This window comes from Phoenix dactylifera, chromosome 4 (assembly GCF_009389715.1).
Source record: "Phoenix dactylifera cultivar Barhee BC4 chromosome 4, palm_55x_up_171113_PBpolish2nd_filt_p, whole genome shotgun sequence".
Lineage (NCBI taxonomy): Eukaryota > Viridiplantae > Streptophyta > Magnoliopsida > Arecales > Arecaceae > Phoenix > Phoenix dactylifera.
In genome coordinates, this window is record NC_052395.1 from 9266539 (window position 1) to 9292231 (window position 25693).

The following is a 25693-nucleotide window of genomic DNA, read 5'->3' on the forward strand; positions in this document are numbered from 1 at the left end:
CCGGAAGGCTCTCAAATCTTATATGTTGATTATGTAGAAGTCATTAAAGCATGAAAATAGCTTCATTCATGTATCAAGCCAATTAGAGACTACATAACCTTCCATATATAATCTCTTTCCTCGATATAACTGAATACGATTAGTAATTCTTCTTTTTTCAGTATTAGCATGCTATATGTAGTCTATAGTAAAGCATAAAGACAATTGAAATGCAATGATCATATATTCTACACCTATTTTGTCAAGAGAGCCGCTACCGGTAAAGCAAGGTTTGATATATTTGCTGCCGCATATGTCGGAGGTAATAAAAGTATTATTTTTGATATATTTAATAATAATCTTACACTACAATATCACCATATCATTTTTTTTCTTTTTTTTCCATGAAAATGGTTAGGTGCCAAACTACCTAACTAGTAGTTCATACATAAATTCTTTTTTTGAGGAAGTGTACTATGTTATACTCCATAATATAAAGATGTAATGAGAGATACCTTAAACGACGAGATCTTGTCGCGGTACGTATGGATTTCTCTTGAGTTGGTCATTGAATACTTTTTCATGTTTTTCATGAAAAAGACTTTTCCATAAAACGTGAGAATCATATTTTCACGAAAATATAATTTTTTCGTCTCTTTTCTTTGAAAACTTCAATCAAATAAGAGGTATTTTTTTACTTTTCCGTCGACCATACTTTTTTTCTTTTTTTTTCTGCGAACCAAACGAATTCTTATACACTGAAAAGGAAAACTTTTCTTCCCAAGGACTCCGACCCCTTCTCCTTTTTCTCTCTCTCTCTCTCTCTCTCTCTCTCTCTCTCTCTCTCTCCAATTCTAATTTATTTTCTTTCCTTCGGAAATCGGAGCTGGAGGAGGGCTGATTCGCCCTCGGTATCCGCGAGAGTTGTTGGCGGAGGGCACGCTAAGCGTGTGGTAGGGACGACAGGCCGGTGGAGGAGAGTCTCGAAGACGTGGTGGTCGGAGCGCCCGTGTTTCCTTTCTCCTGGAGGCTTTTCTTCTTGGCAATGGGAGAGAGTACATGGAAATTGGAAGCAGTGTCAATCGTTAGAAAAATTTGACGGCAAAATAATAAATAATGAGAAAGATGACAACCACCACTTTACCAAACCCACCACTCTAAAATCCGGTTTAATCACCCTCCCTCAAGTCCAATCACCGGTAGCCTACTTATCCCGTTTGACACTTTCTAGGGTCTTATCGCATAGATCTATATTATTCTGCCACAACAATTTCAAATCGAGGAATAAATTGTTCTCATGCAGAGTAGAAACCGAGCACCAATCAGGTCATATAACATAGCCAGAATCACAAAGTAATGAATTTTTAATTTATGAAGCATCTGACTTTTAAGTTAAACTCTAGAATGCAAATAATCCGCAGATGCCTAAACAAAAAGCTATCTACGCATATACCCCACATTCAACACCCCACTGCATGCTCAGTACCCCTATGCATTCAAGCACAAGGAACACTTAACAAGACCACCCACAGGAACCTAACAAAATTTTCTCCATATCTTGGGCATTGCGTAGGTCAAGAAAAATATACAAAATAGCTTTGAGGAAACAAAAAATTCTATTTAAGTATTATATAAAATGGTAAAAATCCATATAAGAAGATTAAGTTTACACAGGATAAGCACACAATTTTCTGTTACATGACAAGAATGGAAGAATTGAATTTCATATTCATTTCAATCTACAACACTGCTTCCTGCCTAGGAACACAAGTGACGAGGCTGCAGAAAGGACTTTTCCATGAGAGCTGTTGTCTGAATGCGCAGTTACAGATTCCAGCCAGACAAATAATATGCTTGACCAATAATATGCTTAACTAAACAGATTAGTACAAATTTCTGAGTCCGCACAATGGCACTGCCATATTTTAATCAACAAAAGCATCCAGTGGTTGATTAAGATGCACCAGCAGAAGAACTAAACATCTGAATCTGCTCAGATAAACAAGTTGATGAAAATTATGATCAGAATGTACATCATAAAGTTAAGATCAGAGTTACATAACGATTCAACAAACAAATCAGTGGCTAAGCGGATATACCCTGTTTACGAGCAAATCAACTTGCTCTCTGTACATCTCCTTCAGGTCAACAATGTCAGCTCGGAGTTCCTCCAACTGCAATTGGATGTCAACTTCTTTAGTACAGAACTTAGGTCTCTAGCATACTTCACAAAGCATATTGAGGAGTTCCCGCACAAACACAACCACAAACCATGTGCTAAATTGAAAATGTTTTGGCATTGAAAGGAAGCATTTAAATTTCAAGCATATAAATCTGACATTTACGGTGTCAAATAAACTGGATGAAGCATAAAGAAAGGCAAACAAAAAGGTGTTTTCTATAGCACCGCATGCAAGCAGTCATTTATTGTTCATACTACTAACACCATATGCTTAGCCTCGTACATTCATGGAACTCAAAAAATCCAGATGCAACCTCCAATGAGGGTATTCCTTAGACAACCTCAACATTTTACAGATGACTCATGTCTATAATGAGTCCTTTTCCCAATGATCTCTACAGCTAGAGATTTTTTAGAAAAAAAAAACAGATAATTCTTCTTACAGAATTCAATCAGCTATAGGTTGCTTCTAGAAAATGATCAATATATACATACATATGCATACAAACATATTATATATATATATATATATATATATATATATATATATATATATGTGTGTGTGTGTGTGTATGTATGTATGTATGTATGTATGTATTGTTATAGTGGAAAATGAGCATGGTGACATGGCATCACCTGATTGGTCCAACTCAGAACTGATGTGGTGTCCCGCGGTAGCTAAATCAAGTCTACCTCGGGCAAGTCGATAAGCTGGACAAGCATACCAGAAGACCTTCGAGATCACGTGTCACCCGATGTGAAGTCCCGCAGCCTAGTTGGATACTCTTCCAGCTTGACATCCTTTCTAAGCCGACCTGAATCCTCTCACCTCAGTTAGCGATTTTCTTGCCTTGCATGGAAAGGCGTTCCCCCGATCAAGACGGAGATACAAGATTACCACAATAGCCTCCCACAGTTAAGCCAAATCTTTTGGCAATTACAGTGCAATCCCAAATGGTTACATTAAGGCTCTAAGTTGTTAAGATACGATTCACAGAAGATTCAAGATCCCAACCATGAATAGGCCATGACCTCCTGCAAGAAAGGTACGAGTCCTCTAATAGACACCTTGAGAGCGAATACCTAGTACCGGCATTATTACCGGCATTATTATTAAGCTCTTTATTCTTTCTATCACTCTATCTTCTTCCTTATTTCTTACCAAAAAATCCTCTCTGACTTAAGCACCGAAGGGTCTAGCCAAAGCCAATTCAGCAAGTTCTCTGACCTCGTTTGTTGTCTTGCAGATCCATTGAAGCAGCCCCATGTCAGCAATCTAGGATTCAACAACAACAGATTGGCGTAGTCTGTGAGAATGAAGGAAGAAAAGCCATGAAGCTCAGAAGGAATAACCATCAAGGAGTTGCCCAACTAGAGTCTAATGGCTTCCCGCACATCTCTCCAAGATCTCAGCCCCCTCAACCAATCAGAGGAGTTGTCGATGCTGAATAGTTCAACCTACTCGTTCAATAGATGCAAGCCCTCACGACTATAATGTAGGACCTGCAACAACGGGTCGTCAATCCCCCTGCTAGCCATCTGAACCACCAGGGCGACAGCGCCAAACAGCAGCCATCCTCGCCCCAAGAGCCTTGAGAAGGGCTCGAGGAATGATTATTCTAGTTCCCCCTCCAAAACAAGTTCCAACTTCGACGACTCTCCTTGTCAGCCTAAAAAATTTGCCAGGCGGGAGGCTTACCTCGATCGTAAGATTGAGGAGATGTATAATGAGATCAAGACCTTGCATGGGCAGAAGCTCGAAATAGAGGACGATCCAAAGATGATGAGCAAACCTTCTACCATGGAGATTATGGAAGAGCCTTTACCGAAGAAGTTAAAAATGCCCTAGTTCAAGCATTATGATGGCACCATGGATCCAATGGACCATGTCGAGAGCTTCAGAGCTCTCATGCTACTCAAAGGAGCAACTGATGCCATGATGTGATGAGCCTTTCCCACCACTCTCAGGAAGATGGCTCGGCTCTGGTACTCGAGCCTTCTATCTAGCTCGATTGAATCCTTTAATCAACTCCGGCACCAATTCATCGGCCACTTCATCAGTAGCAAGAGGCAGAGGAAAACTTCGATCAGCCTGTTTGCCATCAAGTAGAGGGAAGATGAGTCCCTCCAATGCTATATCATCCAATGCTATATCAGCCAGCTCAACACCGAGATGCTAGAGATACACTTGGATCACTCTATCGCAATAGTTGCAGCAATGAACGGACTGAAGGCCTTGCGCTTCAGCTTCTCACTGAAGACAAGACTTCCCAAGGACTTGGCGAAACTCCTATCTCAGGAAGATAAGTACATCCATGTTGAGGAAGCCATAGCTGCTTGAAAAGAGGTGGCGGAAGAAAAAAACGACAAGAAGTACAAGAGCCACAATGTGAAGGACGAGCTAAGGAGAAAGCATAGCTAAGAAGATAGAAACTCCATGCAACCTCAGAGTCCACCTCGAAGGTTCAAGAAGTACACTCCTCTTAAAACTCTGAGAACTCAAATCTTGATAGAAATTCTAGATCAGAGGTGTCCACATTGGCCTCGAAAGATGAAAGCCTCTACCGAGAAGAGGGACACGAGAAGATACTATCAGTTCCACAACGATCACAAGCATAATATCGAAGAGTTCCTGCAGCTAAAAGATGAGATTGAGACCTTTATCCAATGAGGGTACCTCGGCCAATATGTGGACGATTGGAGAAACACCAGTCGGGACAGGCGAACCCTCGAAAGACGAGATGATGATCAACCACTTGTTGGGTAAACATCGCTATCTCTGAAGGACTCATCGTTGAAAGACCCAGTCCTCCAGCCTATGACCAACCAGCCCAAGCTAAAGAATTAGCTCCATGAAAAGAAGCCGCAGAGAGTGGAGCATAAAAGCCCCGCACTAGATCCGGAGAACTCATGCCAAATAGCCAAGCACGAAAAGCTTGAAGGGGTACCCTTAACTCGCATATGAAAAACTGACAACCTCATGGTACGTCATCAGTAAGAATCATGACACTAGATTCTATATCCTTTATTACTAATCATTAATGAAATTTTGTTTTAGTTCCTCGCTAAAAATCATCCCGAAAAGCCAAAGTGTCACAGATCGTACGTGTTTTGCAAAAGCTGTCGACCTTGAAGGCAGAGATACCTCCATTCAAAAAGTCCTACCTTAGCCTACGCTCGAATGGGAGGCACATCCAACCTAATCACCCGAGTGTTAGCTCTCCAAAAAAACCCAACCAATCATAGGCCCATTGGCTACCAAAAAGGACCGTTGTCCAACCTCGGAAGTATTATAGTCCACCTTGGTCGAACAATGCCAAGAACTGAGGGTAAAGACTCGTTGACCACCAAGGACTGTAGTCCAACACCCGAGGACCGTACCGGACAATGCTGAGAATGGGGGGCAAAGGCCCATATGCCACCCAAAAAGGCTTCTAGGCCACCTTGGCCGGATAATGCAGAGAACCGAGGATAGGTACTGTATCTTGCAAGGCTTGTTGGCCACCTTGAAAGGCTCGTAGGCCACCTTGGTCGGGCAACACCGAGAACTGAGGATGGGTACTATACCTTGCAAGGCCCTGTGGCCACCTCAAAAGGACCGTAGTTCACCTCAGCCAAACAATGCCGAGAATCGATAGGTACTATATCTTGCAAGGCCTGATGGCCTCAGAGAACCGGATTTAGCTATCTCGACCTCCCTACTTCTATGAAATTCTGGCTATATTCTTATCAAATTCTGGCTTTATTTTTGCGGGGTTATGGGTTATATCTTTGTCTAACCTCTGCAGAAGTATCCCGGCTTATCTCTAAAAAGTATTATTTCAGCCAATTTCTTTATGGCATTCTAATCGTATGTCGGTCTATCTCTAGAAGGTGTTGTAGCCATATTTCGGCATATCCCTAAAGTGCTTATGGCTTTATCTTATTTCAGTAGATATTCTGACTTTATCATAGCTCATTTTATCTTATGGCATTATGGACTTATCTCGGCCTATCTCCAAGAGCATTCTGATCTTATCTCAGTCAGCCTTTAAAGGTTTCTTCGGTTGATCTCAAGCATTTGTAATTATTTCTAAAGTGATTATGGTTTTATCACAGCTTTCTTCTCATCACTCAATTTTACTTAGCCAACCTCATACTTAAGCTCACCTTTAAAGTACTCTAGTCTAGTTCGTTCGACCTTAGCGTTTGTGAGACGACCACAAATTCTCGAAACGAGAGGTCAATCATCTAGACAACAAAAGTAGTGGTACACATAAAAGTAATTCTATTTTGTTACTATTACAATATGTGATCACAAAATAGGTCAAAGACCACACAAGGCTCCATTGCAAAAGAAGATCAAAATGGGTCGAGCCCTGGTTCTACAAGGTCAACGACTTCGACTCGGCAGTGGCGCCAAGCGCAAGAAGTTCACAAAGAGACCAACTCCTTAGGGCCTGAAGGTTCCCTAACGGCATTGTCATTGCCCTCAAAAGGGCTGAGGCTGCTGAAATCAGCCCCAAGGAAGAGCTTCGCCACCTTGCCCTTGCACTCGTTGAAGCCCTCCACAAAAGTCTCAACTAAGGCGACGGCGAGTTCCACATGATAGTCCCACGAAGCCTTATACTCCTCCACAGCTCAGAGGGCCTCTCCACCTTGGCAGCCTGGAACTTGGCAATCTTCAACTCCTTCTCAGTCGTGGCAGCTCGAAGCTCAGTCATCTTAGCCCGGTCCTCTGCAACCCCCAACTTGCATTTTGCAAATCTCAATCTGGCCTCCAACCCTTCAAAGACAAGGACGAAGTTACGAAACCACCACTTAGTAGCAACCTAAGTGATCGTCTACTAGAAGGGGCCTAGCGAAAACTCTCAGTATAGAAGAATGAACTCGAAAGGATTTCTAGAGACTTTCCAACTATGGCAGAATTTCTAGGGCTTGCGCTCCTTATATAGAGCCCTGAATGACTCGGATCAGCTCGACTGATCATTTCTCTACTCATATCAGCAAACATGTCATATCTACCTTCCTCTGGATGGTCAGCAACGCCCTCAGAATTGAAACAAGGCAGTTCATCCTTCGAGACATGCCAACTAAAAATTTAATACCCTTTTCAAAGCAGTACAGAGTCTAATGTAGTTACTTCGCCTAAACCAAAGAAGATGGCTTGGACTTAAAAGGGGGACAGTGTTATGGTAGAAAAAGAGCTTGGTGACATGGTATGACCTAATCGGTCCAACTCAAAACTAATGTGGTGTCCCGCATAGCCAAACCAAATCTGCATGGGGTAAGTCGAGAAGTTGGACAAGTAGACCAGCAGACCTCCAAGGTCGTATGTCACTCGATGTGAAGTTCTGCAACTCAGGTGGATCTCTTCTAGCTCGGAACCCTTTCCAGACTAACTTGAATCCTCTCACCTCGGCTGGCAGTTTTTCCGCCCTACGTAGAAAGATGTTCCCTCCAAGTCAAAGATGAAAATTAACCTAATAGCCTCTCATAGTTATGCCGAATCTTCTAGCGGTTATAGTGCAATCCCAGATGGCTAAAGCATGACTCCAAATTGCTAAGATACGATTCACAAGAAAGGAATGAGTCCTCTAATACATGCCTTGAGAGCGAATCCCTAGTATCGATATTATTACTGCCATCGTTATTAAGCTCCTTATTCTTTCTATCTCTCTATCTTCTTCTTCCTTATCTCCCATCAAAAAACCCTCTCCGACTTAAGCATCCGAGTGTCTGGCCAGGACCAATCTAGCGAGTCCTCTGACCTCGTTTGTTGTCTTGTAAATCCACAGAAGTAGCTCACATCAACAGGATATACAGCAACATATGTATATGTATATGTATCTATATGTATGTATGTGTATATGTATCTATATCTATATGTATATATTTATATCATGGTATGTCATACCAGTCCAAACTGGACAGTACAAGACGTACCGTACCGATTCAGTACCGGTACGGATGGCGTACCGACACTCGGTACGTCAAAAATACTTCGTATCATACCATACCAACACTGTGCTAGTGTGGCACCGATACGGGTCCGGTACTAAGACGGCGAACCTTGATTTATATATGTATATATTTATATATGTATATGTATCCATATGTATGTATATGTACACATCTATCTATCTATCTATCTATATATATATATATGTGAATTATGTATATATGTGTGTGTTGTATACATGTATATGTGTGTGTATGTGTATATATGAGTGTACGCGCGCGTGTGCAAATTTTCCATTCGCAGCATCATGCATCAAGTAATCCTCATTTACCAACATATAACAGCAACTCAGCGATCGCAGTCTCAACCCCCTCAACTCTCCGAAAAATATCGTCCACAACCTCGCGGTTCCATCGCCGGAGATGCCTCTTAGCCAACTCTAGTTTGCGCAACACCCGGTGCATAGCATCCCCACGCACCGGGGTGCGCCATGCATCACGGACAATATCCCAGGACTGGGGGTAAGATAGCCAAACCTTCTCAAAACGAAAGGGGTTGTGATGACTAGGTCCCGATGATGTAGAGATCAGCAGGGGGCAGTGGTCCGAGGCGATCCGTGGTAAGTGACTAACCTTGCAGGTGGAAAAATGGAGGATCCAGTCAGGGGATGCAAAAGCCCTGTCTAGATGCTCCCAAACCCTCACACTGCCAAGCTGATTATTGCACCAAGTAAACTGAGATCCAGAGAACCCTAAGTCCACCAGGCCAATACGCGACACGAAATCGCGAAACTCCCTCCTGTCCGCTCGATCCATGAAAGCAGCCCCACCCCTCTTGTCACTTGAACTCAAGATGCAATTGAAATTGCCAACTACAACTGTCGGGACACCCTGGGCGATGAGACTGGTGATCTTCCGCCAGAGGATCCTCCTGGTCCTGTAATCCGTGCTCGCGTACACCCCACACAGTACCCATGGAGCAACATCCGGTGCCGATACAACCATAACTACCTGTTGGGGACAGTTGTGGAAGACATCAAAGGTCGCCACCCCTCGCCTCCACAGGAGCAGGATACCTCCCGACAGCCCATGGGAATCGACTGCATATGTCTCTCAGTCCCTCCCCAGGTGCCGTCTCAGACGTGCAAGCCCCTCACCAGATTGTCGGGTCTCACTAAGAAAGCAGATCTCCGGACAGTGAACTTGTACTAACCGTTTGAAGGAAGACATGAAGGACGGTTTGGCCGCCCCCTACAATTCCAGGCTAGGACCCTCATGGATCACAGTCCACGTAGTCGGCCTCAGACTCATTCTCCCCCTGGGTCGCCGGGCCAGCCTCAAGCGCGCTACCTGGGCCCACCCCGTGCTCATCAGATATGACCTGCATGACTGCCACCCTGGCACGCTGTAAAGCAGTCGTGTGGTCAGTGCCCCCTTCAGGCGTCAGTGGCATGGCCTGACTCCCCTCCGGAAGCGGCACGGGGTGGCCCCCCACCCCACTCCCACTGGAGGTAGCCTCCACCTGCTCTCCCGCAGCCGGAGGCAGAGGGCTGAACCGGAAAACTCCATCAGGATCAGTACCCACCTGCACGTCCCATGGCTGTGCCTCACTCATCACGCCCGACGTGAGAAAGGCCTGGCAATCGTGGACGGGTCAACCCCCCGACAAGGGGGGCTGTACTGAAATGGCCCTGCCAGTTCCTCACTCTGGCCCTGCAGAGCGAGATCAGCCTGACTCCCCAGGCCCTGGCCTACAGCTCCCTGGCCCAGGGATCAACCACGAGCTGGGCCTGAAGGCCTAGCTACCGCGGGCCTTCAGCAAACTGCGCGGCCGGGGGAGTTCAACCGCGCGCGTCCTCGCAGGAGCCCAGCGAGACCTGGGCCCTCGCGACCGAAGCGTCGGGCGCGATTCCAGCGCCCGGCGCGAACCCGGGTAGCGGGGCATGCCGATGGCATGGGCCACGCCTGCGCCCTGTGTCCCCGCCAGCCCGCGCCCCTGGCGCCCGGCCCTATGGGCCCGGGTGCGTTGGGCTCCTCGGCCCACATTCGTGTGGGCCTGCTGGGCCCCCTGTCCGAGACCCCCAAGCGGGGCAAGGCCCGCTTGCGGCCTAGGCCGCTTCTGGGTTTTGGCCCGAGCTATGGCCGCTCGGCTGGGCTCCGGATCGGCCCGCACCGGGGCCTTGCTGAGTCGCCGACTCAGCCCCGGGTCCCCCGACTCGGCCAAGAGATCATCGGCCAAGTCCACCTGGATGGGGCCGAAGGGGAGCTCCGAAGGCCCATCCCCCCCAATGGCCAGCAGCGATCGGCGGCTTGCCACCTTCGCTGGCTTCTGCCAGCCGTCGATGTCCACCGGGGACACCGGCGTGGGTGGCCAAGCTGCCGGAGACGGCGGCCGAGTCGAAGACGACCCAGGCCCCGATTTCGGCTCGGTCGTCTCCCCCGGCCGCGGCGGCCGATTCTCCCGCGGGAGCCTCCACCGCGTCGCCACCATCCAGGGGCCATAGATCGGTCCCTGGACCTCCTCCCCGACACCCGAAGGCGGTTGAGCAGGCCCGCCCCCCGGGTCCACCTCCGCCGAAGCCAGACCCCCCTCGGCGCGAGCGGTCGCCGCAAAGCGGCAAGCCGCGGCCTGGTGACCCATCCGCCTGCACCGGGAGCAGAGAGCCGGGGCGTTCTCGAAGACGAAGGGCTGCTATCTCACCTTCGTCTTCCCCTGGATCAACACACCCGGTAGCAAGGGTTTGGTGGTGTCAACCGCCACCTTCACCCGGGCGAATCCCATCGCCTGCCGTTGCTCGGTGACGCCGTCCACAGCAACCGGCCGGCCCGCCCGAGCGGTGATGTGGAGGATGGTCGACGTCGACCAGTACTCCGACGGCAGACGAGGCAGGCGGAGCCACACCATTGCCGTCTGCACGGCCTCCTCCCCGGATTCGAAGTCCGAGACCCATGGGCTCATGGCGAGGAGCTGCCCCGCCACCACCCATGAGCCCTCACTCAGTGCCCAGTCCCGGTCCTCCGTCGACCAGAACCGTAGGGCTAGGTAGTCGTCCGCTAGCGGGACGGCCACCACCTCCTTTGTTTTTGTCCGAGCGGCGACGTCCTTCGCCACCCACTCGGCTGGGACACGGCGGCCGAAGCTCCGGACCACCGCCGCCCGCCCTTCCCACTCCCACCGAGCCGCATCAATCGGCTCCTTCGGAACCAAAGCAGAATGTATTTTAGAACTATCTAACTCTTGTCAGGAAAATGTAACACTTGTTAAATTAGTAGGCAGCTTTGAACTGGACTCGAAAAAAAGTCCAAATTTTGAAGACATGTACCACATAGAACTAGTATCTCTGCCTGATGAAGGAACAGCTTTTTATAACAACAGATGGAATCATAGAAGACATTAAATAAGAAAAACTAGGTGATAAAATCGGCTAACTTTTGAATGATCACTATACATGTGTACCTGTCACTTTTGTGAGTGACAAATCATGCAAACATTGCAAGAGAAAAGAATACCTCTTCATCACGTTCGCCCATAAGTTCCAGAGCTGATGAGTGCCTTCGCCTTAAGGCTTCTAGCTCTGCTCGTAAGCCAGGCAAAACAGCTGCTTCTGCTTGCAGCTTTTCACACTGCACAGAAACCAAAATCCAGCATTACAGTTGTGCATGATACAGGGCAGAGAGATTCCACAAAAGAAAAATTGCAAGGAAATTTACCTGCTCTGTCATCTTCACCAGTTCCTCAGCCAGAGAATCACGAATCGATTCCAACGAAGCCTACAGAACATAAGTAGAGGCAGTGAGACCAAATGCAGCCACAGTTTCAGAATTTGGAAATAGTTTCACCCTTGAAACAGATCAAAATTTGTTTTGAACACAGTATTCACCAAGAGGTCTGGAAGAATTTGAAAAATAAAAAGATCAAAGAAAACAAGGTAGAGGTAATAACAACAAACAACAGCAACAACAACAGCACAAGAAAAAATAGAAAATAAAAAATTAATATGCAATGAATGAGCATATCAAAAACAAGCCAGAATTCCTGGATTATGTAGTAACTTGATCGCTCAAAAATAGGTCAGATAATCATCATGGATAAATGAAAATATTACATGATTACTGAACTTCTATCAGTTTATATATTATTCGGTTGAAAGTTTTTCTTGACAACCAGAAAGCATAGAATGCAAACAAAACTTAGTAAAAATGCAGGCATACATGCATCATCCCACAATTTACATCTAAAGAATCAAATACTGTTGCAATGGTAAGATACTGGTGGTATCATTCCAATGGAAAACCAGCACCACTACCACCCTCAGGATGCTGAAATTGATTGGTACTTAACAGTCTATACAGAAACTGTACCTGTTACTTTTCATTTTTATTGATTTTGGTAGTCTTGGTACATGCTGTCAGTACCGTACTGTTCTGGGACAAAACTATTGCAGGGTTCATACTAGTATTTAAAACCTCATCTCTCTCTCTCTCTCTCTCTCTCTCTCTCTCTCTAGGTTTATATGCCCACTATTGCAGATTCAATTACCGAGCAACATGAGGTTTTGGAAATAAGATTGGACTGATAACCTCATTCTATTACAATGACAGAACAGCAAGGAAGCAACTTTGCTTCCCCAAACCTGAGCTGAAGAATAACATATCACCTGCTTCTCAAGATTTGCTATAGAAAAGTACTAACTGTTGCACTAAAAAATGGCCGGGCTACTGTTCTTTAACCCAGATTATTCAATGAACTCTTAGAAAGCAATTCCAAATGAAAAAAAGGATATGTTGTCTCCATACCAAGCGTGACATATATGATGAAATTTCACCATCCTTTTGACGAAGTGCTGCTTCAAAAGCACTCGGAGTCATGCTCTTCAGAAAATAAGGGGACATGCTTGTTTCCCCTGATATTCTCCTCTCAGACAAAAAGTTGTCAGATGAGTCCAAAGATGCTTGCAAGAAAAGACTTTCTTCCATGCTACTCAGACTCTTAGCACTTGAAAGCTTATGACTGGGGACATTACCTGCAAATAAAAGAAGGGAAAGAACAAACAAAACCAAAGTGGATAGACATTTTTATGAAAAAAAATCCTTCTACTATAGTTTGGAAAAGGTTCAGAATCTATTAATTACCATTTTCAACAAAAGGGTTAGTGTGTTTACGTGGGTCTTGATTGGCAGCAACAGGAAGTTCACGAGAAGCAGCTTTTTCCAGTTCCAATCTCGCATTTCTCTCTCTTTCTAGCTCCTACAAATAAGCACAAGTTCAAATAAAACAAATGGTTGATATACAGAGATATTGAATCAAATTTACAGGTCAAAGATTAGCACACTACCTTACAACCATCCACTCAACCATAAATAACCTGACCTTCTGTATTTATGGATAAAGGTATAATCTCAAGCTTAAGGACATTTCACAATAACGCACGTAGCTGAGATGTGAAAGTTTCATTGGGTTTATGATAGTGCGGTATTGCAAAATCTGTTCAGTACATTAAAGAAAAAAAATCTAAGGAAAAACAAAAATAAAAAATGACAGAAAACTGATTGTTATGGTATGATCTTGGGCAATGACAGCTGGAGAAGGCTGTAGTATCAGGCAAAGATGTATGTAATGGTTGGCAAGAATTGAGATGAGAAACTCTAGACAGCAATCAGGAGAAAGGATTCAAAGATGCTGATAATTAGCAACTCAACAATCGAATAAATTTCAAAGATGAATACTCCAAATACCTAGGACAAAGAATGCTAGTTAAAAGCTTCAATCTTTTCATTTCCGAAAAAACACATAATCAGATAGCAGATAGAAAGTTGGCTCAATAACAAAAGAACCATCAGCTTGAACACATCTTGATTATGTCAGTATAATAAGAAAAGAGTTTTGGCCAATGCTGGTCAAATAAGCACATACAAATTATGGAAGTCAGTTTGCTTCTAATGCAGGAAGCGAAGTGCACTTTCAAATGACTACTATGTTCAATGGAAAAATGATGCATACTTAACAAGCAACAGACAAATGTTACCTTTTCCAGAAGTTCTTTGTGTGTCACTTCGTCTTGCAGCTCTTTTTTGTGTTTGCTTCTAAGCTCTTTAATTTCATCTTCAAGCTGTTTGGCCCGACCCTCTTGAGTTGCAGCTTCCTCCACTGCAGCTAGATATTCTTGTCTGCTTTCAGAGGCCCTCTGCCTCTCCTTTTCAAGGGACCGGCTCAGCTGTGTTTGTTCTGTTCTAAGACATGTGATCTGAAAAGTCCCATGGATTAATTAAAGCTTAGTTCCATCACTTTCATGAACGAAGTAGCCAGGGGCAAAAGGGTACCTGGGTTTCTAGAACTGTAATCCGAGAAAGACTTTGGGATAGACGTTCATTCAGTGCCCGCACCCTTTCCTCTGCAGCCGCAGCTTTGGCTTCTGCCTCCTGTCAATTCAAGTGAGTACTGATAAGAAGAACCATGGTTGTGTTTCCACATGCAACTAGGTGTTTTCTGAGACACTAGCTTGGTAACTAATTTGACCAGATCTAAAGTCCAAATGGGAAATGCCTTGCAGAAAACCTCAACAAACATGGAAAACTATCAGAGTGGTTCGAGATATGGAGAAAGCATATAAACCTTCTGCGAAACCACTGAAAACCAGTTTCCAGAGGCTTTCCATAAAATTTGGCATACTTATCAGCAGTTACTATCTCGTACCCATAAATCTGGCATTATTGCCATTCATTGCTTACTGCTGCTTCAAAAATAGATTTGTGCGTATGTTCGTTGAAGTGGCAGCATTGACAAATAAAACTAGAAAGATATGTGAGCAATATCTCTAATAAGAGAAAACAACCTGCAAGCGAGAGTTTAGGGCTCTCTCTACACCAGCCCAGGCTTCTGCTCTTCTGGCAGTTGTCTCCTATTAAAATTAAAAATTCCAAAAGATTAACAAATGAATTTTGATAATATAAATGTAATTCTGAAGAATTAGACTAGCATTAATTGTTGACAAAACAATCTCTGCACCATGCTGATCATGCAAACAAAGAAAGAAGGTGCCTCAAAGACAAGAAATAAGCAAAACATTTTAAAAAATAAAAAACCTGCATTGCTTCTATCTGCCTTAGAAGTGGCCTGGTTGATTCAGGAACTTGGGTGATCAACTCATTATAACGAAGTTCGCTTGCCTGGAGATCAGAAAATATAATTTAAGATACAAGCCTTGAAAACCATCAACCACAACTAGATATGAACAATAAAAAACTTTCAAGATCAGGAAGCATCACATACTTGATAGCGCTTTTGAAGATCATCAATATCTCTTCTGAGCATTTCTTCTCTGAAAGCTGCCTGCAATAATTGACCCAGTCGTAAATGAATTACTTTCCAATGAAAGATTAATTTTAAATAGATAGGGTTAGTGGAATAACATGGGACAAAAATAGGTCTAAACAAACTACAGAAAATTTATAAAGTCTGTCTACAAAGAGAAGTTCCTAATGACTGAAGACGGAGATAACTGTGTTCAAAAAGTACCTGTTGCTCTGTTCTGCTCAGAGTTTGCCTCAGCTCCTCAAGTGTTTGAACCAGCATAGCTTCCCGTTCACTAGCTTCTCTCAAGCGACTCTCGAGCTCTATTCTGGCTTCATTGTTGGCCCGTGCCTCTGCTAATGCTTCAGCCTCCTTGGCTGCGTTAAGTGCATTGGTATAAAATTCTTTCTGAGCAGCAAGTTCCACTTGATTTCTCTCTATGGTTTCTTGCAGCAACTTTTCAGTTGCTGCCTTGTCTCTTTTAATACTCTCCACTTTTGACTCCTCAACCTAGAATGACCCATGAATGAATGAATAAGAATTCATGCAAACTGAAAATGGTATTCAAGCCAGTAATGTCCAAACTAATAGTTATGTCGAACAAAATCAAAAAATTGCACCCTAGTACAGATAAAAATGGACACAGGGTCTGCTATAATATGCACTCTTAGATAAATAGAAATTTCTGCAGCAGTTTTCTCAATGGGAAGCTGAGATTCAAATAACATAAGGACTTTCATTTAGAATCCTCCAAACAATTCACAAAGACATATCCAACTTTATTAAAATTCGAGTGAAGTTTCCCATTGGAACTTTTCAAATTTCAGAAGATTAATATGTAACCCCATAAGTTCCTTGACATACATCTTTATGAATCTTGAGACCAAATATAGAACATTGCTGCTTTCATATCTTAGCTTTAGATGCAAAACTTGACTTGGAAGGTTTAGAGAAACCCAAAAGAAGCAGCACTGCTAAGGAAGCAGTTAAGTCAATTCACTGTAAAAGTTGATATATAATTTAATGATATTCCTTTCATAAGATTGGTAGCATCTGGATTCAAGAGAGGAAAAACAAGGATACCTTAGTGACTATATGCAAATATAATAGCAATTGTTAGTTATGAGTTCAAAAAAGTTTGAGAGCTTTGTGGGAAAAGGTGCATGAGCTCCTAGATAGGTCCAAGAGCCCATAAAATATCCAAGGTAGGATTGCAGGAGATTTCTGCAACGACACTTGAGATCCATCCTTTCTTTTCTGGCCATCAGTACTTAAAATATCAATTATAGAGATACTATAATTACTTATTGAACATGAAGACATCAGAATAAAACATTCCTGCACATGGAACACCTTACAGTTCATACAAACACACTAAGATATAAGAAATTCACCATTTCAAAATTTATAAGCAAAAATGTATTTGTGCGAGGAAAATTTTTGACCAATTTAATTTACTGTATCAACCACTTAGTGTACAGATTAATCACTCAATTACCTGAAGCTTTGAGTTGAGCCTTTGCTTTTCTTCCTCAAACTCCCTGATCTGGCTCCAATACAACAGATTAGTAAATAACATTAAAATTTGTATTTTATAAATAAGAATGTTAAAGACATGAAAAAGATCAGAAGATAGAATCTTATTCCATGCCTGTGCCCTTAGTTTCCTGATAGTTGCTTCTTGGGCAGCTTGCTTTTTAGATAGTTCTTCACCTGTTCAAAAGTAAAACAAACCCATGGAGAGATTAGTACAAATTTGCAGAACTCCTTTAAACTCACAAAGAGATGCCATGCATCAGATATCAAGCAATAACTGAGACTAGAAGCACATTAAGCACACTATCTCAAATAAGATTCATACAGCATGCAGAGGTAACTCTTATATTTCTTGTCACTCCATTACAGTGAAGGCATCATCTCCTGCTCGTGCAAAAAAACAGATTAAAATGAGTTTCTCAATGAAGCTTAACATCATGATGACTTTTCCTGCAGAAGACCAATGTTACAGCAAATTTTTGGGTCTTAAAACTTTTGTAGACAATCATCTACCTGGAAAATTCATGATGCAAACTAAGTTCAAGGATAAGGAAGGTTGATTTCATATCTCGTTTTATAGCTTGTGAATTCTTGATTTCAGCAAAATTTTTCCAAGAACTTTAAATTATGCTTTCACAATTAGCTCAATAATTTAGGTCCTCTGTAGTGGAGAAAAGGTTTAACAAAATTTTCATTAAGCCCATACTCAGCCCATCTCCACAAGTGTAAGAATGAACTAGCGGAGTATGCCTATTTCTGTTCAAGTGATAGTGCTGGTGGCCCGGTGGGTTGGGGAAGAAAGGAACACATGCCAAAAACATTTATAAAGGAGTCCCATAGATCCATGGCATTAACATGCCTCGGTTAAATTGTGATGCAATCAATATCCAGTTGCGACAAGCAACAAACAAGAAGTTACATGGTCTTTAGAAACCAATATTTGAGACCTCATTCCCATCATTTAGGAATTGCAAGTGGGCACTATAAGACACACATCAATGACTCAACAATTTTCCACTAAAGTTTTTTGTATTTCCAGGTCTATTATATTCTATTGTATTCTAGTCATTTTAATAATTTTCTCGATCTCTTTTTTTAAGAAAAAATTGGGTGGTATAAATATCAGCCTCCTTAACAATGTCAGTAACATGTTTAATATTAAATTATTTCTTGATTTTGACATTTCTGGCCAATACAATTCCGAATGAAATAAATTATAAATATCAGGCTTGAAGCTCAGCTGAAGCATACTCTAAACTTATACCAACTTTTTTAAGTAAATTCCAAAACTATATAATCAAACCTCAGACATTAGACATGATACCCTTAGCAGTGATACCGGCCCATACAGGGGTTTGAGGCAATTATGGTTGTATAATATAGGTGATCCTGAGATTCCTATGATTACCTTTATCAGATTACTTTATATTATGTTTGTTGTGGTTGAAATCTGGCTTGAGGGTGACCACGCTAGAGGGAGTAGAGGGGACACCAGCCGGGACGGAGAAGAAGGCCACCTCCGGTGCTCCGGGGTACCTCCAGGAAGACGCCGGCTGGGGCGGAGAAGAGAGAGCCACCTCTTGCGGTCCGGGGTACCTGCACAAAGCCTTCGTCGGGGGTTCCGGTGAAGGCCCTCCGATGGCTAAGTTAGCGGAGGGTCCTATTGTGGTTAGGAGAGAGAGAGTCCTCCTGAGTATCTTTTCATGGCCTCTTTTATATCTCTTACCAAGGTGCCCCGATGGCAAAGGTATGGCCCTTGGCAGATATGGCAGGGTAAGACCCTTGATATGGAAGGGTATGGCCCTAGTAGGTATGGCAGGGTATGGCCCTAGTTGACACGTCATGGCGTGACCAATAAGCCAAGTACAGCGCAGTGAGGTTGCTGCAGGCGATGGCTGCAACATGTGTTTGCCGAGGTCGGCTCTGTCTCCGGCCGAGGTCGGCTCTGGCCTCTGGCGGGGCCAAGGTCTGCCTGGCTCTTAGCTGGGCCGAGGTCTGCCTAGTTCTTGGCGGGGCCAAGGTCTGCCTGGCTCATGGCGGGGCCGAGGTCAGTCTGGCTCTTTGCAAGGTGATGGAAGCCCTCAAACGATGGATGGTGGATGATGTGTTGATGGCGTGTTGGGTGGCTAAGATTCACCAAAGTGTTGGATGAATGCCCACAGTAGGATGGCTGGTTGGGGCTTGATGGCGTGATGGATGGATGGGATTAATGGACCACCTCGGGCAGCACCAAAAATCAAAGGATGGCGGTGGAATTTGAAGATAGGACTAGCTCAAGCTAGCACCTATTTCCATGGGTCGGTTTAGAGCTAATACCCAAAATTTTTTTGTTCATTGAAAAGATCTTTTCAAATTACATTAGAGGCTTATTTATAGGACCCCCTAAGGATCTCAACCATCTCTTCAAACGAAAGACAATTCAAACTCAAATTTCAAATTCAAAACAGCAACTATAATGCCTAAAGATCCTCCTCTCAAGGGATGACTAAGTCAACCTCCAAGCCCATGCACATGTCTTTAAATTCAAATGGCTCATCTGCATGCCTTTTAATTTAAATTCAAATGGCTGATTGCTCCCCCTAAGATTTAGAAAACCACATGCCATGCTCCAGGCCATGTTCCTCCTCATGTGCCATGCCACCTTGCTAGTCCATCAAGCCTTGCACGCCTGCTTTCAATTTAGGCTCACACCCAATTGCAATTGGTCCATGCAAGCCCCCTTCCAAAACTTGTACACAAACAATCACCACTTGTTTTGCCTTTCTAGCTACGGCTTGCTTTGCTTTCCTTGTTGCATTTCTCATGGCCTTCCTCATGTCTTCATCATTCCTCCCCCCTTCAAAACTGACCTTGTCCTCAAGGTCCAACTCGGAAAATTGTTCTTTGAGAACTTGAATGTTCTCCCATGTAGCATCTTCAGCTACAAGTCCTCTCCATTGCACCAAGGCTTCGGTTCGAATTTGGCCTCCCTTCGTCACTTGCCGGTATTCCAATACCTTCCTTGGCTGAACATCAACCATTCCTTTCTCATCCACCATTGGCCAATCATTGACAACCTTGCCTGGATCTCCAACTCTTCTTCTAAGCCATGAGACTTGAAAAACCGGATGGATGAGAACCTCGGTTGGCAAATCTAACTTGTAAGCAAGCTGCCCACACTTCTCCAAGACTTGATAAGGACCAAAATATTTGGCCCTTAATTTGCTGAGTGCTGCCTTTGATAGAGCCTTGTGCTTCCTTGGTAGGTATTTGAGGTAGACCCACTCACCCGGCTCAAAGGACTCCATGCTCCTCCCTTTGTCAAAGTGCTTCTTCATTTGCTCTTGAGCTTTTGCCAAATTCTTCTTGAGCTCTCTCAAGACTTCATCTCTTTCCCTAAGTTCCATGTCCACCAAATGATTAAGTGAACTTCCAGCTTCATAGGATAGTGTAGGGGCCGGCCTTCCATAGAGAACCTCAAATGGTGATGCTTTGATGGATCGGTGGTATGAAGTATTATACCAAAATTCTGCCCAAGATAAATGCTCTTCCTACTGTTTTGGATATTGACGCACATAGCATCTAAGATATTGCTCAAGAGTCTGATTAGTTACCTCACTTTGGCCATCGGTTTGGAGGTGGTAAGTGGAGCTTCTTGCCAACTCTGTGCCATGCATCTTGAAGAACTCCCTCTAGAAATTGTTCATGAAAATCCAATCTCTATCCGTCACGATACTCCTTGGCATGCCATGCAGTTTCATCACATTGTTCGCATAGAGGTTGGCTATAGACTTGGCGATGTAGGGATGCATCATAGCCATGTGAGCATATTTGGACAGCCGTTCTACCACCACAAGTACTCCATTAAACCCTTTGGAAAAAGGAAGCCCTTCGATGAAATCCATGGTGACATCTTCTCATGTGTTAGAAGAGATTCGTAAGGGTTGCATCAAATCCTTTGTTTTGCAGCTCTCGCTCTTCACCTTTTGACAAGTATCACACTCCCCCACATATCTCCTTATGTCACCTTTCATGCCTTCCCAAAAGAACAAGTTAGCTACCCTTGCCTAAATTCTGTACACCCCCGAATGTCCTCCCTCCTTAGAATCATGAAAGTGGCTCATGACCCTTTTTCTAAGCTACCCTACATTCAGCAGTACCACCCTTCCTTTATATTTCAAGAGCCCATTTTGTACTTCATTATTTTCCACTCCTCGTCCACCCACTTCTAACTTCTCCATCACTTCAGAATATTTCAGCAACATCTTTCTCAAATCTTCCGGCATTTCAGCCCTCAAATCCACACCCTTAACTCCACTCTCATCTTCCTCACCCTCACTCAAGGCTCTCGACTGAGAGGCAATAGTGATAGCAAAGCATTGCCCCCCAAGCCTCAGAATTTTTTCCATCTCATTCAGCCCAATGGTCCTACCTCCAACTTTTCCATTCATTCTCAAAGTGACTCATTTTCCTCCCCCCACATAAACTCGATACTCATTTTTTTATAATCCGACACCACCTTTCCTAGCTCCTTTAACCATTGCACACCCAACACTACATCCAACCCTACAATTGGCAAAGAGCATAGGTCCGCCACAACCTCAATCCCTGGCATCTTCACATACACTCCCTTAAACATCTCTCTACACTCCAGCTTATCACCACTAGCTACCTTGCCCTCAAAAGGTTCAATTTCAGTCAAGGGTAACTTCAACATTCAGCTACTTTAGAGTTTATGAAGTTTAAAGAAGAGCTATTATCAATGAGAATGATTACCTCAAACTTGCCAATGTGTGCTTGAGTCCTCATGGTTCTAGAACCCGCAACCCCGGCCAAGGCATAGATGGAAATGTGTGGCTCCCCATGCTCGGCTTCATCAATCTCCTCCTCCTTGCAAGCTCTACTGTGGCCCTCCTCTTGGGTTTCCTCCCCCTCAAGAACTGGCTCAATGAGGTAGACATGCTTCACCTTGCATTTGTGACCCGGTGTGAACCTCTCATCACAATTAAAGCAAAGACCCTTCTCCCTTCTTTGTTGCATTTCCTCCCAGGATAACTTCTTTATCCCCTTGATAGAAGGCTTGCCTCTAGATGTACTCCCACTAGGACCTCCCGGGATGAAGCCCTTGTTGAATTCCTTATTGACCCCAAATGGTGCAGCCATAGGGATTGTCTTCTTTACCTCAAACCGGTTGTTCCTCCTTAAGTCCTGAATTTGATCATCCTTCATCGTTGCAATCTCCAAAGCTTGCATTAGTGACCTTGGCTTCCGAAGCTTCACTTTAGCAGCCAATTCCCCCTTCAATCTACCTACAAAAGACCCAATAAGAGCCTTCTCGGACCAGCCATGCACCCTAGTAGATAGGTGCTCAAACTTCTTTTGATAGTCCCTCAAGGAACCCGCTCACTTGATCTTCAAAAGAGCTTCATGGTAGTCAACATAATCAGTGGATCCGAACCTCCTCAAGAGCTCTTTGACAAACCTCTTCCATCTCAATTCCTTCCTTTGGGCTTTGTAGGTCTTCCTCATCCATTGTCACCATTGATTAGCTTTACCTTCTGAGAAGTAGGCAGCATAAGACACCTTTGCTTGACCTTTCATGGGATGGTGCTCAAAGTATTGCTTGGCTCGGCTAACCCATGTGCTAGGATCGTCCCCATTGAATTTGAAAAAATACATCTTAGGCATAGCTGCCCCTCCCCTCGGTCTTCTCTCATATCCTCCTCTCCCTTCGGTCCTCTTCATCTTCTTCACTCCCTTCGGATGACTCCTCCGCTTGACTTGAAGATGCTTCACTAGATGAACTTGAACTTTCTAACCTTTCATGGCGCCTCTTGCCCCTAGATCCCTCGGATCCTCTAGAGCTTTGGTCCCCCTTGGCTCTTCTTCCTTCTTGTTTGTTCATGGACACCACAAGCTGATGGAGCACCTTTTCGACGCGGCCTAGTCTCTCATTGGCAGCAGCGTTTTGAGCCTCTAAGGTTGCTTCCAAGGCTTCAATCCGCTCCCTATGAGTTGGTTGTCTTTCGGCCATAATCTTCTTCTTGTTGGCATCAATAGCTTCCTCTTCCTTGGGTTGGATGCATCTCAATGAAAGCACCAATGATGGAAGCCCTCCAAAGATGGATGGTGGATGCTGTGTTCATGGTGTGCTGGGTGGCTAGGATTCACCAAAGTGTTGGATAAACACCCATGGTAGGATGGCTGGTTGGGGCTTGATGGCGTGATGGATGGATGGGATTAATGGCCCACCTCGGGGCAGCACCAAAAATCAAAGGATGGCGGTGGGATTTGGAGATAGGACTAGCTCAAGCTAGCACCTATTTCCATAGGTCGGTTTAGAGCTAATGCCCAGAATTTTTTTATTCATTCAAAAGATCTTTTCAAATTACATGAGAGGCTTATTTATAGAACCCCCTAAGGATCTCAGCCATCTCTTCAAACGAAAGACGATTCAAACTCAAATTTCAAATTCAAAACAGCAACTCTAATGCCTAAAGATCCTCCTTTCAAAGGATGACCAAGTCAACCTCCAAGCCCATGCACGTGTTTTTAAATTCAAATGGCTCATCTGATTGCTCCCCCTAAGATTTAGGAAAACACATGCCATGCTCCTCCTCATGTGCCATGCCACCTTGCTGGTCCATCAAGCCTTGCACACCTTCTTTCAATTTAGGCTCACACCCAATTGCAATTGGTCCATGCAAGCCTCCTTCCAAACCTTGTACACAACCAATCACCACTTGTTTTGCCTCTCTAGCTTCGGCTTGCTTTACTTTCCTTGTTGTATTTCTCATGGCCTTCCTAATGTCTTCATCACGGGGCCGAGGTCAGCCTGGCTCTTGGCGGCGTTGCCTGTGGTCAAGGAAGCCTCTTCGGCTCGCGGTCGACACTGCAGGGTTCCCCGGTGCTCGAACCGGGATGTCATTGTACCTCTTCGGCCTGCTTGACTCTGAGGTCTACTTGGCCGGAACTGGGTGACTCCATACTGAAATAGGACGATCCATTTTGTGTCCTATCATTTGTCCCTCGATTTTCGAGTTCGAGTCGTTCATTGGCTCGGGCAAAGGGAGTAATCGAGTCATCGATCGTCCTGCAATACAGTCAGGCGTTTGTGAAGATATAAGTGCCGAGTAGGGTGCACCTCTTGTGTTGCTGGAGCTAGTAGCTTTAGGTCGAGTTTTTCGAGCCAAGCTTGGATAGTTTAAACTGCCACGCGATTCCAAACTGGCACGTTGCTCTAGGCTAAGGTGGCCAAGGGAGCTCTTTAATACGTTGCGTGCGTGGCTGCGTGCTCCCTTTCGAGGCGTTACTTGACGGTATACGAGGGGCCACTCATCAATGCTCTGTCTCCTGAAGTGGCCATCATGATGATCGGCCTTTAACGCCGCGATCCAGGAAGATTTGCTGAGGAAGCTTTCGGATCTGCCATATAGCAAGATCTGGCTGTTCAACCGCCCGAATGGGTCGATCAGAGTCGTCGAGGTAGGCTATATAAAGCCGTGAGGGAGGCCTTAGGGGCCCTATTCGACCTTCAACGCTCTCACTCTTCTTCTTCCTGGCCGCCGCCATCATCGTCCTCAAGCTGTTATTAGAGCATTCTGGGAGCTTTGCAGCGGATTTCTTTTCCGCATCTTCGGTTTCTGGCGATCCTGCTCTCTTTTTGGTTATCTTCTCCGAGGGAGCCTTAGGTAGGTGTTCTCTTTCCTTGTCGGTCGCTCGGATAGTTTATCCTTCTTTTGATTTTCTGTGAGCGAGGCGGAGCCCTTGATTGTAATGGACTCGCCTTCGAGAGCTTCTAGGCCCAGCGCGGGTCCATCTCGGGTTCGGGCTTCTCCGAAGGCGGGGAGGGCGAGCTCGGGCTAGATCATGATCCGAGCGGAATCAGCTCGAGTCTGACCGAAGAGGAGCTGGGCTTGATCCGGGCTCGAATTTTCTTCCCTAGCGAGTTCATTCTTGAGCTCCCGGGGCCTGGGGCTCGGATGACCAACCCTCCTCGAGGCTAGATTGGTGTATGTGGAGACGCTCCGAGCTGGTCTGAGGTTCCCTCTCCATAGGTTCGTGAACGAGCTTCTGACGACTTATCGCCTCGTTCCTGCACAACTCGCTCCGAACTCCTGGAGAATGATTATAGGCTTCCTCTCGCTTTGCCTAGCTCACGGTTTCCACACCTTGGAATGTCTTCCGGGGCTGCTTCATGCTAAGGGATAGCCCTGCAGACAAAGGGCGGTGGTACTCCTTTCGAGGAGGCTGCGTACTCTTCCAAGGTGCTCCTTTCTCCATTCATGGGTGGAAGGATAAGTTACTCTTCATTACTTCCGAGCGGTCATGGGGGTTTGACCCGACCTGGGGCTCGTCGCTAGCCGCGGTGAACAATAAAGCACCCAAGCTGTCACAGTCCAAGCGGGAGATTGTAGACGGGCTGCTCCGGCTGGGCGGAACTGTGAAGCTTCCCGACCTGCTCAGTGAGGAAGTTTTGGTGAACGTCGGCCTGAGCTCAGTTCATCTCGAGGGTAAGGGCGATGTAGTAATTTTTCTTTCTTTTTCTTTCTCACACTTGACTCTTATTTAAGTTCCTACTGTCAGAAATTGCAGGGACGGTCTTCAGCGACGAGACCTTGATGGCCCGATATAATAAGAGGATGGCCGGCTCGGCAGGAACTCGGCCTGAGCCGAGGTCGAAGAGGCCGAGGGCCGCGTCTTCCTCCGATGTCATGCGAGGCAAGCCTGCTCATGAAGCTGAGCAACCCCCGCCGATTGAAGGAGCCGCAGTGGAGCAGGCGGTC

The 25693-nt window shown here is 44.9% G+C and overlaps 1 protein-coding gene across 5 annotated transcripts in view; it reads right to left on the reverse strand.

Moving 5' to 3' along the window:
* Nucleotides 1-1576: 1576 nt before the first annotated feature.
* The window catches only part of LOC103706849 (golgin candidate 5), a 39879-nt gene continuing 15762 nt past the window's right edge, over nucleotides 1577-25693 (reverse strand). For 4 of the 5 annotated variants that reach the window (XM_008791100.3, XM_039125490.1, XM_008791101.4 and 1 more), the window contains exons 7-20: nucleotides 17044-17105; nucleotides 16891-16938; nucleotides 15618-15902; nucleotides 15372-15431; nucleotides 15185-15268; nucleotides 14935-15000; nucleotides 14423-14521; nucleotides 14128-14346; nucleotides 13235-13349; nucleotides 12899-13125; nucleotides 11813-11872; nucleotides 11612-11725; nucleotides 2079-2153; nucleotides 1577-1968 (exon numbers count right to left, since the gene is read on the reverse strand). In XM_008791100.3, coding sequence (XP_008789322.2) covers nucleotides 1933-1968; nucleotides 2079-2153; nucleotides 11612-11725; nucleotides 11813-11872; nucleotides 12899-13125; nucleotides 13235-13349; nucleotides 14128-14346; nucleotides 14423-14521; nucleotides 14935-15000; nucleotides 15185-15268; nucleotides 15372-15431; nucleotides 15618-15902; nucleotides 16891-16938; nucleotides 17044-17105 — 1550 coding nt within the window. In that variant the 3' untranslated portion in view covers nucleotides 1577-1932. The remainder of the gene's footprint in view (nucleotides 1969-2078; nucleotides 2154-11611; nucleotides 11726-11812; nucleotides 11873-12898; nucleotides 13126-13234; nucleotides 13350-14127; nucleotides 14347-14422; nucleotides 14522-14934; nucleotides 15001-15184; nucleotides 15269-15371; nucleotides 15432-15617; nucleotides 15903-16890; nucleotides 16939-17043; nucleotides 17106-25693) is intronic. The other variant, XM_008791102.4, reaches the window with a different exon arrangement.